Here is an 18,171-nt window from a genome sequence, read left to right as displayed (position 1 = left end):
TAATGTAAAAGGCATATCTAATCCCTCCTGTTCTTCCAAATTCAATTTTGGAAGAGATACTTGTGATAAAAACCTTTCTATCTCATTAACATCATTTTGTGATTCTGATTGATATAATTCAGAATAGAAACTTTTAACGGTTTCATTTATTTCAAGAGGTTTATAAGATATTTTATTTGCCCTTGTTCTAATTGCATTTATTGTTTTGGAAGCTTGTTCTGTTTTCAACTGCCAGGCAAGAATTTTATGTGCTCTCTCACCTAACTCATAATACCTTTGCTTAGTTCTCATAATTGCTTTTTCCATTCTATATGTCTGAAGCGTATTATATTGTAACTTCTTATTGACAAGTTGCCTTCGTTTTTCTTCTGACATATATCTTTGAGATTCTTTTTCTAATTTTGTAATCTCTTTTTCCAATTGATCTAGTTCTGCCATATATTCTTTCTTAATTTTAGACGTATAACTTATTATCTGGCCCCTAAGATATGCTTTCATCGCATCCCATAATATAAATTTATCATCCACTGAATGAAAATTTGTATCCAAAAAAAATTGAATCTGCTTTTTCATAAAATCACAAAAATCTTGACGTTTTAATAATGTTGAATTAAATTGCCATCTATAAGCCACTTCTTCCTTATCAGCCATTATTATTGTCATTAATAAGGGAGAATGATCTGATAATATTCTTGCTTTATATTCCATATTTTTCACTCTGTGTTGAATATGCATTGATAATAGGAAAAAATCTATCCTTGAATAAGTTTTATGTCTATGAGAATAGAACGAATAGTCTCTTTCTTTAGGATTGATTCTTCTCCATATATCAATCAAATTTAAATCTTTCATCAATGATGAAGTTAGATTTACTACCTTCGATTTTATAACAGCCTTGGTTGATCTATCTAAGACTGGGTCTAAGCAAAAATTAAAGTCTCCTCCAATTAATATTTTTTCATGTGCATCCGCCAAATTCAAAAAAGCTTCTTGTATGAATTTTGCATCATTTTCGTTTGGTGCATAAATATTCATAAAAGTCCATAGTTCAGAGAAAAGTTGACAATGTATAATCACATATCTCCCCACAGAATCAGTTATTACATTTTGTATTCTAATTGGTAACGTTTTATTATTCAAAATTGCTACTCCCCTCGCTTTTGAATTAAATGAAGCCGCAACAACACTACCCACCCAATCTCTCTTTAGTTTCTGATGTTCTGCTTCTGTTAGGTGCGTTTCCTGTAAAAAAGCTAAATCTATCTTCATTTTTTTAATATGTGTTAAGATTCTTTTTCTTTTCACTTGTCCATTAAGCCCGTTAACATTAAAACTCAAAAAATTCTATAAATTAGTCATTATTCTTAACAAAGTTACTCCAATCTAAAACATTAAGTATCTTCTCAACTCTCATAGTTCCTTGGGGAATCTCTTTGAACTTCACCATGTTGCTATGTGTTTCCCCCCCAACCCTCCAGGCAAAAAGAAAAAAAAAAGATAGAAAGGATACAAAAAAAGAAAAAACAAAATACCCCCCCACTAATGTTGTGAATGAAAAGATACACAACACTACCCCCCTCCATTTTACGGGTCGTGGCTAAAGCCACGCTTGCACACATGAATAGCGTAGCAATTGGTCAGTGCTTCTTCCAGCTCCCCCACAACAAAAAAAAATTATATATATATATAGACAAAATTAATGTTACTATTCCCAACTAATATTCCTCCAATTTTAACCTTTCTTACCCCCCTGCATATCTATCTTAAAGAGCCAACACAGAACAATGGGCAAATGGCCCTTTCTGCACTGCAAGGTTCCACTTTTCCAGAGAGTTGATCAAAATAAATTCCACATAGTGGATGATGTAATAGATGGGCATTTATAAAGCAGCAACAGTATGATCACAATTTTACAGACCAGAATATTACCCACCTTAAAGAAAACCAAAATAGTTTACTTACCAATCATTTGCTAATTGACGAACTGCAACCTGCCTTCTAAGGTTTGACATTACATATCAATGACTGATTATTTCACGCAAAGTTTGCATTTTTCTCCACTATCTGAATACTTACACTGTCCCCCTGGTACGTATTTCACTCCTGCCCACCAATTGAAAATCATCGTGCCGTGGTGGTAGATGTGAAGAAATGTAACTTGATTGTGCTTTTTCCTCAGAATAAAAAATACCTGCCAAAATGAAACAAGATGAAGTTAGCAGACAGGAACAAAACAAAAAATCACGATTTGCATGTGCCACGTGGAAATCTTATCAAATTAAATAAAAAACAGAAATATGTCTCAGTGACCAAGACTATGTGAATCTCATCTCTTGTCATCTGGCAGTAATCAAAAAGGCTGAGAATTCAGAGCAGGAGACTACTTTATAAAATTTGGATTGTTCACTTTCATCTTAATTGGAACAAAGCTCTGTTCTGGTGCATATATCAGCTTGGTTAATCTCTGTAGCTATGATGTTCATTATATTTGACATACACAAAATACAATACTCTAGTTATCTCTGATATCAGCAGACTTGTCTATTACTGAGTGCCACTAAGAATACTGGCCTGGATGAAAGTGCAAAATCTCTGATATTAGTACCAATTTTCATTTGAATCCCATTTTGAAGCCATGAAAATTATGTTTCTCACTGGGAGATTAAATTTCTAATAGGATTGCATTTAGTCTCATCTTGTGTGGGATTCCATGGAGATGAACGTCAAAATAACTTAGCAGCAAGGCCACTGAAAATTATGCTTGCAACGCTCATTTAATTCTATGGATAAGCCGATGCAGAAAGATGAATTTGAATAACATGATGTTAGACTCTAGAAAATGAGCATGCAAACACATATTGAGATGCTTCAATTTTTATAAGGATCCCCATAAAAAGCTACTAAGTAGAAAGCTACTCATTTGTTCTCCTGTTCAATAGCCAAGTACCATAGTTCAAATGCTAATAATTCATCACTATTTTGAACAGATATTCTAACTAATTGATACTAACCCGATTTAGTAATCTAATCCCAAATTGGCAATTATCCAAGCCATAACAATATTCAATGTACATGATACTCATCTAGAGTTTCATTGTTTCGTTTTTTCAATTTCAACAAAAGTTAGAAATAAAGTAATTATTTTTGGAGCATATTCAACAACTATACTTGAAATGATCACCCTCTATTCTACATCAAAGGGATAATAAAACCTGTACTAAAACGGTAGCTCATCACTTCCTTCAGCAATATCTCAGAGCAGAGTCATGTAATTGAAAGATTTTCTTTGCACACAATCTCCACAAACATTAATCAGTTCAATGACTGGCTCATCAACCTCTTGTGGTATTCTTTTAAGGAAGAATATTGACCAGGATACAGAGAATTTCTGTTGTTTCCATTTATTTCCAATCCATCAAGGAAATGGGGATGGACTTTACCTCTAAGTGGCACATGAGCTTATAAAATGAAAATAAAACTTCTGGAATTTTCTGACTTTCAGTCTAGAATTTACCAAACAGACCCTAGTCAGAAGTTAGTCAGTGTTGGTCAGAGTTGAAAGCTAAAAATAGTCCCCTCCTCTAATGCACTTAGAAGGAAATTTATTCCAGGATTGGAATGTTATTATTCTAATGAACAATATTCAAATCTTCATCATACATTTAAGAACACAAATTTGCACATGGCTTTATTTTCACTTCCTGTTACATCAGACTTGCAACCACTACCACTTAAAGTTTAGGAGGTTATTTCCAAAAAAAAAGTTAACACTAAAGAAGCTCATTGAAAACAATTGATACATTTTTTTGTTGAAAATCTCATACCGAGAATGAGTCAATGTTGCCCTTATAATCCTCCAACACTACTAACATAACTGAAATTACCTTCTAAAATGAAGATATTTACTTACTGTATCCATCAATTCAATGACTTTGGAGAAGAAAAACCACCAGCACACTTTTGCCATCTATTAGGAGAGAGAATAAAAAAGCTACAAACTTTAAAGCAAAACAAAAACAAATTGTAAAGCATCTTCACTGGAATTGGTGGAAAACAAAAGGTTGACGCAGAGTCCAATAAATCTGATGGAACTGCCTAAAACATTGATTTATCACCTGATTGATTGCATTTGCAAAATACATTATACATTTCTTCTTCAGAGCTTAGTGCAATTTTATTAGTAACATTAAGCTTCATTCACAATTGTTCGGCTTAGCTGCATACGTTGTCCAACATAATTTAATTTCAATCTTCCTTTGTTTTTAAAATCAAAAAAATTACGAAATCCTTACTGTACCTTATTTAGTTTCCAAAACAATCAAACTTCTAAATCATCAATATGCCAACAATACACAATCTTCTTCATCAGGTGGGATTTCCATCGATCAGCCTCCGACAAATTTGGGATGTCTGGGTTTGTTTCACATACATGCTGACATTTCTGCAAAATCTAATCTAACATAGTCTATTTTGAAATTTCAGTAAAAGTGGAAGTTTCAGTGGATTCTTCGTAAGAAGCATAACTGAAAAAAAAGAAATTGGAGCAGGAGTCGGCCATTTGGCCTGTTGAGCCTGTTCCACCATTCAATAAGATGATGCCTGATCTGGTCGTGGACTCTGTTCCACCTACCTGCTTTTTCTCCAAAACACTTCATTGCAGTGTTTTGCAAATATCTCTGCCTTAAATGTATTCAATGCAGTAGCATCTACTGCTTCCTGGGCAGAGATCGCCATAGATTCACTACTCTCTGGGAAAAATAGTTGCTCTTCATCTCCATCCTAAGTCTATTTCCCCAGTGAAGTCCAACATTCCATATGTTTGCTTGATTACCTGTTGCACCTACAAACCAACCTTTTGCATCCACACGTGCTACAAAGTCTCTCCAGACAAATGCAGGGTGTAATCTTTCACTATTTAAATAATAATCTGATCTTCCATTTACTCCTTCCGAATTCGATGACCTTGCACTTACCAGCATTATATCCTATCTGCTGGACGCCTGTCCACTCATTAAATCAATCTATATCTCTCTGCAGGCTCTCCATATCATCCGCACAATTTGCTTTTCCATTCAATTTAAGAGTCATCAGCAAGATAAGCCACACTCAGTCCCCTCTTCCAAATCATTAAGTGTATATTTCATGAACAGTTGCGAGCCCAGCACTGTGGTAGAGGGCACAAGTGCCTCAGGACTCACACCATCAAGTTCAAGAGCAGATACTACCCCTGAACTATCAGGCTCTTGAACAAAATGGGATAGCTACACTCATTTAAGGACTCTTATCTTGTTATTTCATACTTGTTATTTATTGCTATTTATTTATATCTGCATTTGCAGAGTTTATTGTTCATTGTTTAGAGTTACTGTTCAAAAGATTTGCTGAGTATGCTCCCAGGAAAAAGAATCTCAGGGTTATATGTGGTGACATATATATACTTAGATAATGAATTTTACTTTGAGCTCTGAACTAGTTTTGTCTTAAGATAGCTCTCAAACTGCAGTTACAATGTTGGACAAAATGCTACCTATAATGTTATGACCCTTTTTAACGTATACTGTGCATATAATTTTCAAATAAGAATGCATTGATCAGACTTTCAGTGTTACAGTTCCATATATTGTCTAGGCTTTCAAATCAAGGGCATCTTGGACACCAGGCAATAATACATTAAAATTAACAAAATTTGTCTTGGAAGGTTCCAGTAATGCTATTAAAATTGATTGCAAAAGAAAAGTTCCTCAAATGCAAAACTCCCCAACATGAACACACAAGCAACAATGACATCTAGTTAAAGGCCGAGTTTAGCTGGAACAAAAAGGGAAGGTCACTCATGCAGCACAGGAGGGTACAGAAAATGGCATATTTACAATGGACGCTAATGCAGAACTTCAAACACTGGTCTGCAGACTCTTCTGCTGGCGAAGCACCCAACTTCTTCAATGCCAATGCTAATATACCCTGTATCCATGGACAACCTTACATCAATACAATTCAAATATTTATGTTTTAGAATTACGTAGCAAATGTTTAGATTGATTCAGCTAGGTCCAGCTACAATATCATGTCCACAGCAACATGGAAGTGTAGCAGCTAACAGCACCAGACAGCCGGGTTCAATTCCGCTGCTGCCTGTAATAAGTTTGTACATTCTCCCCATGACGGCATGCTTTTCCTCTCAGTGCTTTGGTTTTCTCCCACATTCCAAAGACACGCGGGTCAGTACTTAAATGCTCACATGGGTGTAACTGGGTGGCATGGGGCTGTGGGGCCGGAAGGGTCATGGCTGTGCCGAACTTCTAAATAAACAGCACCCAGGAATTTTAAACAACACTGAATATTAATGTTGAAGTGAAAAATAATGTTAAGGCATTATGCAAACAGTAGATATGTATACACTGATACATGACCTTATGTTGGGATGTCCAATTTATCAACCCATGAATGGAAAAGCAAGAGAGGCCAGATTTTGCAATAGAGTTAGAGGGAATTTTCAAATGAAGGTCAGTGAATCAAAGCCAAAAGTGATTACAAAGTGGTGCAAGAGGACTGAAACAACTGTGGGCTTGTCCAAGGGAAAAAGAACATGAACGTAGAGGTCATTCTGCCCAAGAAGCACAACCTGCCAAAGTGTAACTAGCATTGTCTGCACTTTATATGCAAAATTACACTAAGTATTTTTGAACTGAGCAATCACAATCATCCTTATTTCTCCACGTATTTTATGTCATGAAATAAAACAATTAGATCCAACCCAGGTTTTTATTTATTTACTGTTAACAAAACAAACATTCAGAAGGTTCAAGTACATCTGGTCCCAACTGCAAATGTTATAGAAGCCAATTACACTACTATATTGCAAAATAAATCTCCTGTTAGAGATCCAAATCCGTAGCCGAGTTTGCAAATGGAAATATTGTCACCACAATTTTTGGTCTTACTCACTTTTCTTCCCATTTTAAACTTTGAAATGGAAAGGATTCTTTTTAAATAAGACCGTAAGATATAGGAGCAGAATTAGGCCATTTGGCTCATGGAGTCTGCTCCGCCAGTTCATCATGGCTGATCCATTTCCCCCTCAGCCCCAATCTCCTGCCTTGTCCCCGTATCCCTTCATGCCTGGACAAATCAAGAATCTATCAACCTCTGCCTTAAATTTACCCAATGATTTAGCCTCCACAGCCGCCTGAGGCAATGATTTCCACTAGTCTCCGACTGAAGAAATTCCCCATCTCCTTTCTAAATAGATGCTCCTCTACTCTGAGACTGAGTCCTCTGGTCCTCGACTCCCTCATCGTAGGAAACACCTACTCAATTGAGGACTTTCAACACTTGACAGGTTTCAATGAGATTCCAGCCCCCTCCCCCATTCTTCTGAACTCCAGTGAGTACAGGTCCTGACAGCCATCAAATGCTCCTCATATGATAAGTCTTTCAATCCCAGAGTCATTTTTGTGAACCTCCTTTGAATTGTCTCCAATGTTAGCACATTTCTTCTCAGGTAAGGAGCCCAAAACTGCTCACAATACCCCAAGTGAGGCATCACCGGCGCCTTATAAAGCCTCAACATTACATCCTTGCTTTTATATCCTAATCCTCTCAGAATGAATACTAACATTGCATTTGCCTTCCTCACCACCAACTCAACCTGTAAACTTTTAATCAGCAATGAAATTAACTAGAGAGAACAAATCAGAACGCCAAAGAGTTCTCATTTCTTTTCAGAAACAGACTCATAGATATGCTATGGAATAAATGAAAAGTACTTCCCTAACCCACAAGTCAAAATTTAATGCTACATAACAACCCACCCATTTGGGTTTTGCTTCTTACCCGTAATCCAAGTTCACTGTTGCTGTAATCCACAGGTTCACAAAGATAGCTGTAGTTTGCACGAATGGATGTCACTAGAAACTAGAATGCAGATTTTTTTCCAGATTACCAAGGTACATAATTGGTACAATTGTACACAGAAAGTAGTGAAATAGAATCAAATGACAAAGTAGTTGACATAAAGAGATACAGTTCACATTAGTCAAAAATCTTGAAGAGAATGTCATCCTAATGATGAACAGGAGCAGGGAAAGTAACTTCCTTGTATTTTACATACAGATACTGATGGCTCGGAATGGGATTTCTGGCTACTTAGGGTTCAGAAAATTGCCTTTGATCATCTGTTGCAGTAGATATACTACACATTCATATTTGGAACATCGGCGTCAATAGCAAGAATAAAAACAGCAAGCACATGGGAATACCACTGCCTGCATATCAAATATGGAAGTATATTTCATTGTTCTTCATTATCACTGGATCAAAGTTCTGGGACTCACCACCAAACTATATCACAGATATCTTTAGCATGAGGACTACAGAGGCAGATCTTCCTGAAGGCAATATGTACTGGTCCGGTCAGTAAGTAGTCATATCTCATGTGAGAGTGTAAAGGATATTTAATATATCATGAGATTAAGACAATTATTTTACTTAAAAAAAAATTAGTGTTGTGTACAACATTCCTGCAACAAAATAGGGAAGAGCAAACACCACCATTTTTATCATTTTTCATTGATACTCTCATTAAACAGGTAGTTTTTTTTGTTGTGGAAGCTCTTTTATGCAATCAGAGACAGAACTTTGACTTTATTCCTTCAGTCAGAATGAAGCCCACATTCCAGAGATAATGATAGTGGACCAGCCTGATTTGCCCACAAAACTATTTAAATCAATAGAACTGAGCAAGCATATAGCTCAAATAAAAAGCAAAACATGGTTTATTATAGTTCAAAAGAAACATGTATACCTCCCAGAAAATGTAAGCTGAAATCGCGACAAGAGCAAAATTGTAAACGATGAGAACATATTTCAGATTGAATGGTTCTCGATTCAGCATGTACTTTGGTCCATACTTGCAGATTAGAAGGTAGATAATGAAGGTCACAAAAACAGGAATGGGTGAATAAACCAGAAACCAAGGGTCAGTCCTCTTATCTGAAATGGATTTTAAAGATAGATAATTAGAGATAAAAATAATTCAATTCACAAACAGATTTTAAAACTTCAAAATATTGAAACTCATTTATCCTCAACTAGCATACACAAAAAATATGGATTGCCCTCCACTTTAATAATGCTCTGTACCTACTCCAGGACGTCCTTGAGCCTGGCATGAGCCCAATGAGAATTTCAAGTCGGTAAGGTGAAAGTGAACCTTTCTGCAAATAGGATAAATATTTGCAAGAATTGAAATTAAAACTCCTTCAGCCTCTCTCTCTAAGCTCCCATTTGAAATATTTCAGCAATTTTCCCTTAAGAGTATCAGTGACCTTTCTTCTGAACCACTCCTTGGAACAAAAATAACCCAGGTCCATCTGCTAAGACTGGAACCATTGCTGATGCCGAAAAAGTACACAAACTGTAAAATCAACAACCCATTTTTATCCCCGAATTATTCTGTAAACCACTCCAACTTGTACCTTTTAAAAACTAGAACAAATTAGATTCTCAAGATCACGTTGCTATGCTGTTATACTTACCTCCATTTTCTACAGCCCAGTCATAAAAATCTCTTATCTTCTCCCAGGTGGAAGCCATGGATATCACAAAAGCCTTATTCAGAAGTTCTGGAAAACAAAACATTAAAATATGACACTAAAATTGACTTAACAGTCAAGTGCCGGACTATTTTTATTTTCTATTTTGTAATTAATTCCTTTTAGAAGACAATACAGACAAAACAATTTAAATGTTCCAAAATTGGCCATTAGGAGCTCCGCAAGCCTTTTTTATAATCCCTCATTATTAGGGTACTGCACAAGCAAGATGACAAGTTAGAAAAATGACAAAACCTATGCCTTTTTATTCTGGAGCAGCATATTTAAGGCCCAACATTCTGAGGTAGATAATCTATCGCCCACAGCACCTGAGTAAAATAGTTTAGATAATGCGAACATCTAAGATTGCTTGGAGACATTATGATCAGTTGAACATTTTCAGGGTCTGATGAAAGTTATGTTGCTCAGGAGACAAAATGTAAACAAGTTACCCTCTGCCCACACAAGTCTGCTTTCAAATTGGGATGAAAAAAAAGCATTTGTTATCTACAAGTTGCACAGAAACAATCCATTCAGTTCAGCATGTCTGCATTGACACTTGTACCTCACTCACACATCCTCCCTAATCTCTTCAGTATAACCCTCCATTCCTTTCAGTCCAATCTGTTTATTCATTTATTCCTAAATTCATCTATTCTATTCACCTCATGTCAGCAAATTCTACATCCAAACCATTCTTAATGATAGAGATTTCCTTTGAATCCTCTGATTCTATGTGGCCATCCTATATTGATCATTATAAAGATCTCTATTAGGTCAGAATGAGAAAACAAAAGTCTGTTCATCCTTTCCTGATAGATATACTCCTGTATCTCTGGAATTATCCTTGTAAATCTTCTCTGCATCCTCTTCAGTACCTCATTACATTTTATATGAAGGCAAACACAAGAGGCGCAGGAATCTGGAGAAAAAAGATAAAATCTGCTGGGAGGAACTCAGCTAGTCAGGCAACTTTTGTGATAGCAACAATTACATAACCAAGGTGCAATAAAGATTCTGAATAATTGTCCTAATTTTCAAAGCAGTCTCCCTAGAAATATACCCCAAAGCTTGACTTGTTTTCTCACCTCCCACACTACAAATGGCCTCACTTAGCAGTGGTGCAACTTCTGGTCGATTATACAATATACTTGCAGTCAGAGATCTTTTAGTTGCTCCACTGCACGGAGACTCACTCCTTCAATTACTAATACCAAAATACACAAATTACATTTACCCATGTACAGGGTTTCTTCTTTGTTATGTTAAGCTTAAAATGGCTTCTTTGTTATATTAATCTTTTATACTGCTGCGTATGTGGATTAAAATGGCTTCTATGTTATGTTAAATGCTGAGAAAGTCTCCAGCTAGAAATTTGCTTGGGTTAATACAGATAGCAGAGGTACTATTAGACAATGGGTGTCCATGTTATTCTTTCTTGGGGTGATAATGCTGCCTCATATGACTGGGAACCAGGGGCTTTTGGCGGGGAGTCGGAGGAGACACCAGGAGGACGACGGACGCGCGGGAAGGCGCCGGTCGGCCACTCCAGGTGGTCCCGAGCCGCGAGTCGACAGGGTCAGGGTGGTCCCAAAGGAATTCCTGAGCTCCAACGTGTGCACGAAGAACTTGAACTTTGATAAGTCTGGTGCCTTTTCCATTCCCTTTTTCTGTATTGAATTTATATTAATTTCATAGACTTAGTGATATCTATAAAGTGTACTTGGTAAAACGTACTGGGTGTGCTGGCTGATAATTGATGTTTGAAACTGATTTTGGTGGCAGTGGTACAGCAACCGAGACAACTAGAAGTGTTCAGGCAGGCGCCGGACGGGATTTTCCCTGAATATATACCAGCCAATATAGCTGAGCGTTACACCCATATTGAATTTCAATTCCCATTTACATGCTCACTGTGTAGACTTTAATGATATCCTCTTAAATCTTACTGGAGTTTTCTATAATTTGAATTGTGCCACTATACTCCCATTTTTCACTTCTACCTTGTAGTAATTACCCATTCCTGTACACGAGGAACAAACTTTGGTACCAACAGAACAAGCAAAATCGAGTCTCCTCTACCTTTATTCAAGTTCTGACTTGCTTTTCATCAATTTGCACTTTTTAACTGGACATCTTTTGAGTAACTACAATTGGAAATTAACTAAATATATTTGACCATGGAATCATTTTGTAAATAAGCTTACTACTTCAAATGCACATATTTACATGGAAACTACATAAAACAGCTCACAATTGCTTACATCAAACGTCAACATTCAAAGTGACAGTCCTTTCCAAATTTTCATGACTGCAACACAGTGGTACAAAACAGTTTTGTTACACATAATGGCTAATTCAACTATCAGAATCAAAATCAACTGGTATCTAACAAAAAGGGTTCACAATGGTTAATTCCATGAATTTAGCTCCTTCGAGTACCAGGCTCATAAATGCAGCCGTAACAATAGTACTTTCATTGGAGATTATGCAATCCCTTGAGACTGGGCATGCCCTGGGATCATAAATAACTATAGCGTGCATTGTATTGGAGAAAAATTGTAAAGACATTTTGAGGCATATTTAGGATAATAAAATACAAATAAATGAATAAATATGTTTAATCTGATGGCTTTATACAAGCAAGTAATGAAAAGTGGGGGCTAAATATTCTGGTTGCTTTACATTCTTCAGAAGAATAGGAGAAAAGAAAAGGTGGGTGAGCAACACACACAAAATGCTGGAGGAACTCAGCAGGTCAGGAAGCATCTATGGAAATGAATAAACAGTCGACGTTTCGGACTGAGACTGGAAAGGAAGGGGGAAAGATGCCAGAATAAAAAGGTCGGGGAGGGGAAGCAGGATAGCTAGGTGATAAGTGAAGCCAGGTGGGTGGGATAGTTCAAGGGCTGGAGAGGAAGGAATCTGATGAGAGTGAACCATGTGAGAAAGGGAAGAGGGGCAGCAGAGGGAGGTGATAGGCAAGTGAGAGGAGACGAGAGGCTGGAGTGGAGATTAGGAGAGGGATGGGGGAATGGAAAAAAAAACTTCACTGGAAGGAGAAATCAATGTTCATGCAATCAGACTGAAAGCCACCTATATGGAATATAAGGTGTTGCTCCTGCACCCCGAGAGTGGCCTCATTGTGGCACAAGAGGAGGCCATTGACCGACATGTTGGAACTGGAATGGATACAAGATGCTGAGGATGTTCTACGAGTCTGTGGTGGCCAGTGCTATCATGTTTGCTGTTGTGTGCTGGGGCAGCAGGCTGAGGGTAGCGGACACCAACAGAATCAACAAACTGATTCGTAAGGCCAGTGATGTTGTAGGGATGGAACTGGACTCTCTGACGGTGGTGTCTGAAAAGAGGATGCTGTCTAAATTGCATGCCATCTTGGTCAATGTCTCCCATCCACTACATAATGTACTGGGTAGGCACAGGATTACATTCAGCCAGAGACTCATTCCACTGAGATGCAGCACAGAATGTCATAGGAAGTCATTCCTGCCTGTGGCCATCAAACTTTACAACTCCTCCCTTGGAGGGTCAGACACCCTGAGCCAATAGGTTGGTCCTGGACTTATTTCATAATTTATTGGCATAATTTACATATTACTATTTAACTATTTATTGTTCTATTACTATTTATTATTTATGGTGCAACTGCAATGAAAACCAATTTCCCCCAGGATCAATAAAGTATGACTATGACTATGAATATGAAAATGTTTGGCCACCAGGAAATTCTGCTTTGATGGATGGACCGGTGGAGCTCAACAAAGCGGTCCCCCAATTTACAGCAGGCCTCACCAATGTCGAGGCCACTTCGGAGGCAGCGAATATAATAATGTTACCTCACCTGGAAAGACTGCTTTGGGCCCTGAATGGAGGTGAGGGAGGAGGTTAATGGACAGGTGTAGCACTTTGGCCACTTACAGGGATAAGTGACAGGAGATTAGAGAGGAGGGATGAATGGACAAAGGAACCACAGAGGGAGCGATCCCCGAGGAAAGTGCAGAGTGGGGGGGGGGAGGGGAGGTCAAAAATGTGTTTGGTGGTAAGATGCAATTGAAGCTGGCAGAAGTCACAGAGAATGATGTGTTGGATGCAGAGGCTCATGGTATGGTAAGACAAGTGGAACTCTTTCCTGGTTAAGGCCGCAGGAAGTTAGGGTGAGTGCCGATGTCCAGGAAATGGAGGAGATGTGGTTGAGGGCAGCGACAATGATGGAGGAAGGGAAAACCTGCTCTTTGAAGGAGAACATCTCTGTTGTCCTAGAAAGGAAATTCTCATTCCGGGAACCTATGTGGTGGAGACAAAGGAACTAAGAAAAAGGAATAATATTTTTACAGGAGACAGTGGGAAGAGGTACAGTCAAGACAGTCACGGGAATTGGTACGTTAATAAAAGATGTCGGTCAACAGTTTGTATCCAGAGATGGAAAAAGAGCAAGAAAGGAGACGGAGGTGTTAGAAATGGACCAAGTGAATTTAAGGGCAGGGTGGAGGTTGTAGGCAAAGTTGATGAACTTGACAAACAGGGGTGCAGTCATAGCCAGAGCGCTCTGGAACTCGTCCGGCGCCTCTGTAAGAAAAAAGCCGAAATAAACAAGCTAATTAATTAGGTGATGCCCAGGGTGATTTGAGTCTCTCAGAAACTGCTGATCTCCTGGGATTTTTACGCACAACAGACTCTAGGGTTCACAAAGAGTGGTGCCAAAAAACAAAAAAGATCCAGTGAGTGGATTTAACACGACGTTTTCGCTCATGGAACAGCCACTCGTTGGATTTCCTTTTATTTTTGGCACCATTCTTTGTAAACTCCACGACTCCAGGGTCAAAGAGTCAAGACAAAAAAAGATGAGAGAAGAAGAGACAGAGGAGGAGAGGCATGCACGTCTCCAGGATCAGAGACAAACAACAAACGCAGAAGAGATGAAGAGGCGGGGGATGAAAGGACTGCACATCTCCAGAATGACAACGAGAGGCACAAGGGTGGCAGATAAACCAGAAATGATGCCATCAAAAGTGTCCTTCGTTAAACGAGGAGCAGTTATATTTGCTTTGCTACACGTCGTTCTTCTTTAATAAACTGAGGTTTTCTACTTCAGTTTCCAAAGCAAAGCGAAACCAATAGCATTCAGGAAAATTTAATGTTCATTCTGGTCACATCAGACTGCACTACCCTTCTCTCAAAGGGTGCCCCAACGGGTCACCCCGTTGTCTAGTACAAGTATAAGGTTCTGCCCCACCAGCCACTGGACTCGTCTTTCCCTCCCCTACTCTCACTTCATTATTCCAAAGAGATCGTTTTTTTACACAACTTTCTAGAACAAAGAGTACAGCATGAAACAGACTATTTGGCCCACAATGTTGCACCGAACCAACTAAAAAGCAAATCAAAAATACCCAAACACTAATCCCACAAACCTACACAATGTCCACATCCTTCTCTTACATCCATGTGCCTATAGAAATGTCTCTTCAAAGCCTTTAATGTCTTTGCCTCTACCACCATACCAAACAGTGCATTCCAGGCATCCACGACTCTTTGAGTGAAAAAACTTGCCTCTCACATCTCCTTTGAATCTATCCCTTGCATCCCCTTTGGTATTAGACATTTCAATACTGTGAAACAGATACTCCCTGTCTACTGTATCTACAATATGCCTTTCATAATTTTATAAACTTCTGTCAGATCTCCCCTCAGCCTCCAACTCTCCAGAGGAAACAATCCAAGTTTATCCAGCCTCTCATGATAGCACATGCCCTCTAAACCAGGCAGTATCCTGGTAAACCTCTTCTGCACCCTCTCCAAAGGCTCAACATTCTTCCCATAGTGGGGTAACCCTAATGCTGGATAGAAGATACGAAGCACTAACACCAAAGGATGCTGATTATTCTTGATGATGTGGTTGGTGCTCTCCTAAATGGATGTGATATAGTCACCGCTGTCCTTTGACTGCAGCAAAGGGTTTTATGGGTGTCTCAAAGTACGTCATTATAATAAGATTTAATTATCTGTTATTGATGGGTGGCAGTTAGATCTATCCCAATTCTGCACATGCTGATGGTGATTAGCAGAATGTGACCCCTCGAAATAGAGCTGCCTTGCTCTTTTGCTTCAGTAGGTGTCACTGCTGAGGCTGGCCGTGCGCATGCGTCCGGCTGTCGCATCCCGATTTCCATGATGGCTGATCGGGTCTCGGGTGAAAGCCAGACTGTTGATTTTTGGTGAATGAGCAATTTTATATGAATATATAACCCTGAACTTTGCCTGCATTCTGTAAATTAGCGCATTTTAATTCGATTTAGCCAGAAAAAGTGCCGCTGTAATGCACCATTTGCGCTAAATGGAGGTCACAAACAGACAAACAGAGCATGAGAGTTTTAGTAGTATATAGATTATAAGGTACGGAACAGATTAACCAGTGACACTTCAAATACGAAGCAGCAAGGAGTCCGGGAGGCTAATAGCCTGAGGTACAAAACTATTTCTCATCTTGACCGTTCTTATTTTTATGCATTGTAGACTCCTGCCTGATGGTAGAAAGTCAAAGAGGATGCTGGATGAATAGGTGGGATCCTTAATAATACTAATGGCCCTGCGTACACAGCACTCCTGAAAAATGTCCCTGATGGATGGTAGGGAGACCCCTATGATCCATGCAGCTGTTCTCACAGTCATTTGTAGGGACTTCAGGCTGATGCTCAACTTCTCCCATATCAGATGGCGACACAACTAGTCAGGACACTCTCAATGGCGCCCCTGTAAAACACAGTTAAGGGAGGGCGGGGGGGCCTTGCTTTCCTCAATCTCAGGAAGTGGAGGTGCTGCTGTGCCGCCTCATTCATGAAGGTGATATTAAGGGACAAGGTAGGTCACCCATGACGTGAACTCCCAGGAACTTGGTGCATTTAACTCTCTTGATGGTGGAGCCATGTATTCGGAAAGGGGAATGGTTTGTCTGCTCCTTCCTAAAGTCCACAATGATTTCCTTTGTCTTCCCCACATTCAGGATTAGGTTGTTCTTCTCAAACAATCCACCAACCGCTCCATTTCCTCTCTATACACCATTTCATCACCGTTCGTGATAAGGCCAACCACGGTTGTGTCATCTGCAAATCTGATGACAGAGCCCTGGTCAGATGCAGAATCAAATTTGGGTAGAGGTGCAAAATTGTATGAGGAAGGCAGGGTTAGGCCACAGATCGCTTAACAATTCCTAATGTAGGATAGGGGGTACAAATCATCGAACAATTCATGCTTGCAGAAACATTATTGTTTAAACATAGTCAACTTTATTGATTGGGCAAGTTACCAAAGGAGAACTCGAGGACAAACTTAGATTATATCAGCAATGTATTTTTAATCACATGCACTATGCCAGGGGTCCCCAACCACTCTTTGCAACGCGAACCGGTTTATTATTGACAATATTCTTGCGGACCAGCCGACCCGGGGGAGGGGGGGGGTTGCCAACTGACAAGAGTAGCAGTCAAATACATTGTGTCATTGTGTTACCCCGAGAAAGACTACCATGGCCATGAAGCCTTGCACGGGCACCAGTGCGCATGCGTGTACGTGCCGATTTTTCTCCTCAAATCGTTTTTGGCGATTCTGTTCGGGGGGGGTGTTAATCACGACGGAATATAGGTGATAAGTGGCTAATACACTCAATTTCGTTTCTAAAAGGGTTTATCTAACGAATTTAATATTAGACACACTGCACATATTTTCCTCGCATGAATATACTGATAAGTCAATTATCAGGGGAGGACAGGGGAGCTTGAACTAAGTGTTGAACGAACTTCCAGTAGAAGTGGTAGAGGCAAGTTCGATATTATCATTTAAAGAAAAATTGGATAGGTATATGGACAGGAGAGGAATGGAGGGTTATGGGCTGAGTGCAGGTCGGTGGGACTAGGTGAGAGTAGCGTTCAGCACGGACTAGAAGGGATGGCCTGTTTCCATGCTGTAATTGTTATATGGTTATATAAGTCACTTATAAGTCAATAGCATCATAATATTTTAAGTAACCTTTGGATATTAAACACACAGCACATATTTTCCCCATATGAACATATAAAATCATTGCAACACACCAATATCGCTGAATCAGTGGGAGCCCTGGGCTTGTTTCCCTGCAACAAGACGGTGCCATCGAGGGGTGATGGGAGGCAGCAATACTCGAAGGGGGTTCCTTATGTCCAGTCTATTCTGCAATTTAGTTTTCGTTGCATTCACTGCAGAGATAGGTTGGAAATGGAAGCAACGTTTTCAGTGCTTTCGTGGCTATCTCAGGATATCTAGCCTTGACTTTGATCCAGAATGCCGGCAGAGGTGTTATGTCAAACACACTTTTCAACCCACCGTCATTTGCAAGCTCGAGGAGCTGATCTCCTTCCCGCGTTGACATGGATGACGCGCGGGTAATGACCTCGCGTGTGTTCAAGCTCAACAGTGGGCGTGACAGGGAATGAGGAAAGGTGCAGCTGACTCATATCGCCAAATCATATCGTTTCCTCGCGGCCCGGTACCGGTCCGCGGCAGTTGGGGACCACTGCACTATGCA

At 39.3% G+C, this 18,171-nt stretch overlaps 1 protein-coding gene across 8 annotated transcripts in view; it reads right to left on the bottom strand.

Annotated features, from left to right (window-relative positions):
* The window catches only part of LOC134354940 (very long chain fatty acid elongase 4-like), a 51,077-nt gene that overhangs the window by 11,796 nt on the left and 21,110 nt on the right, over positions 1-18,171 (bottom strand). For all 8 annotated transcript variants that reach the window (XR_010019932.1, XR_010019929.1, XR_010019931.1 and 5 more), the window contains 5 exons: positions 9,537-9,623; positions 8,804-8,991; positions 7,834-7,914; positions 3,911-3,967; positions 2,077-2,191 (listed from right to left, as the gene is read on the bottom strand). Coding sequence is in view for 4 of the 8 variants with exons in the window: in XM_063064457.1 (XP_062920527.1) it covers positions 2,077-2,191; positions 3,911-3,967; positions 7,834-7,914; positions 8,804-8,991; positions 9,537-9,623 (528 nt within the window). In the remaining 4 variants the exon portion in view is untranslated. The remainder of the gene's footprint in view (positions 1-2,076; positions 2,192-3,910; positions 3,968-7,833; positions 7,915-8,803; positions 8,992-9,536; positions 9,624-18,171) is intronic.

This window comes from Mobula hypostoma, chromosome 12, assembly GCF_963921235.1.
Source record: "Mobula hypostoma chromosome 12, sMobHyp1.1, whole genome shotgun sequence".
NCBI classification, from domain to species: domain Eukaryota; kingdom Metazoa; phylum Chordata; class Chondrichthyes; order Myliobatiformes; family Myliobatidae; genus Mobula; species Mobula hypostoma.
This window is presented reverse-complemented; position numbering and strand designations above follow the sequence as displayed.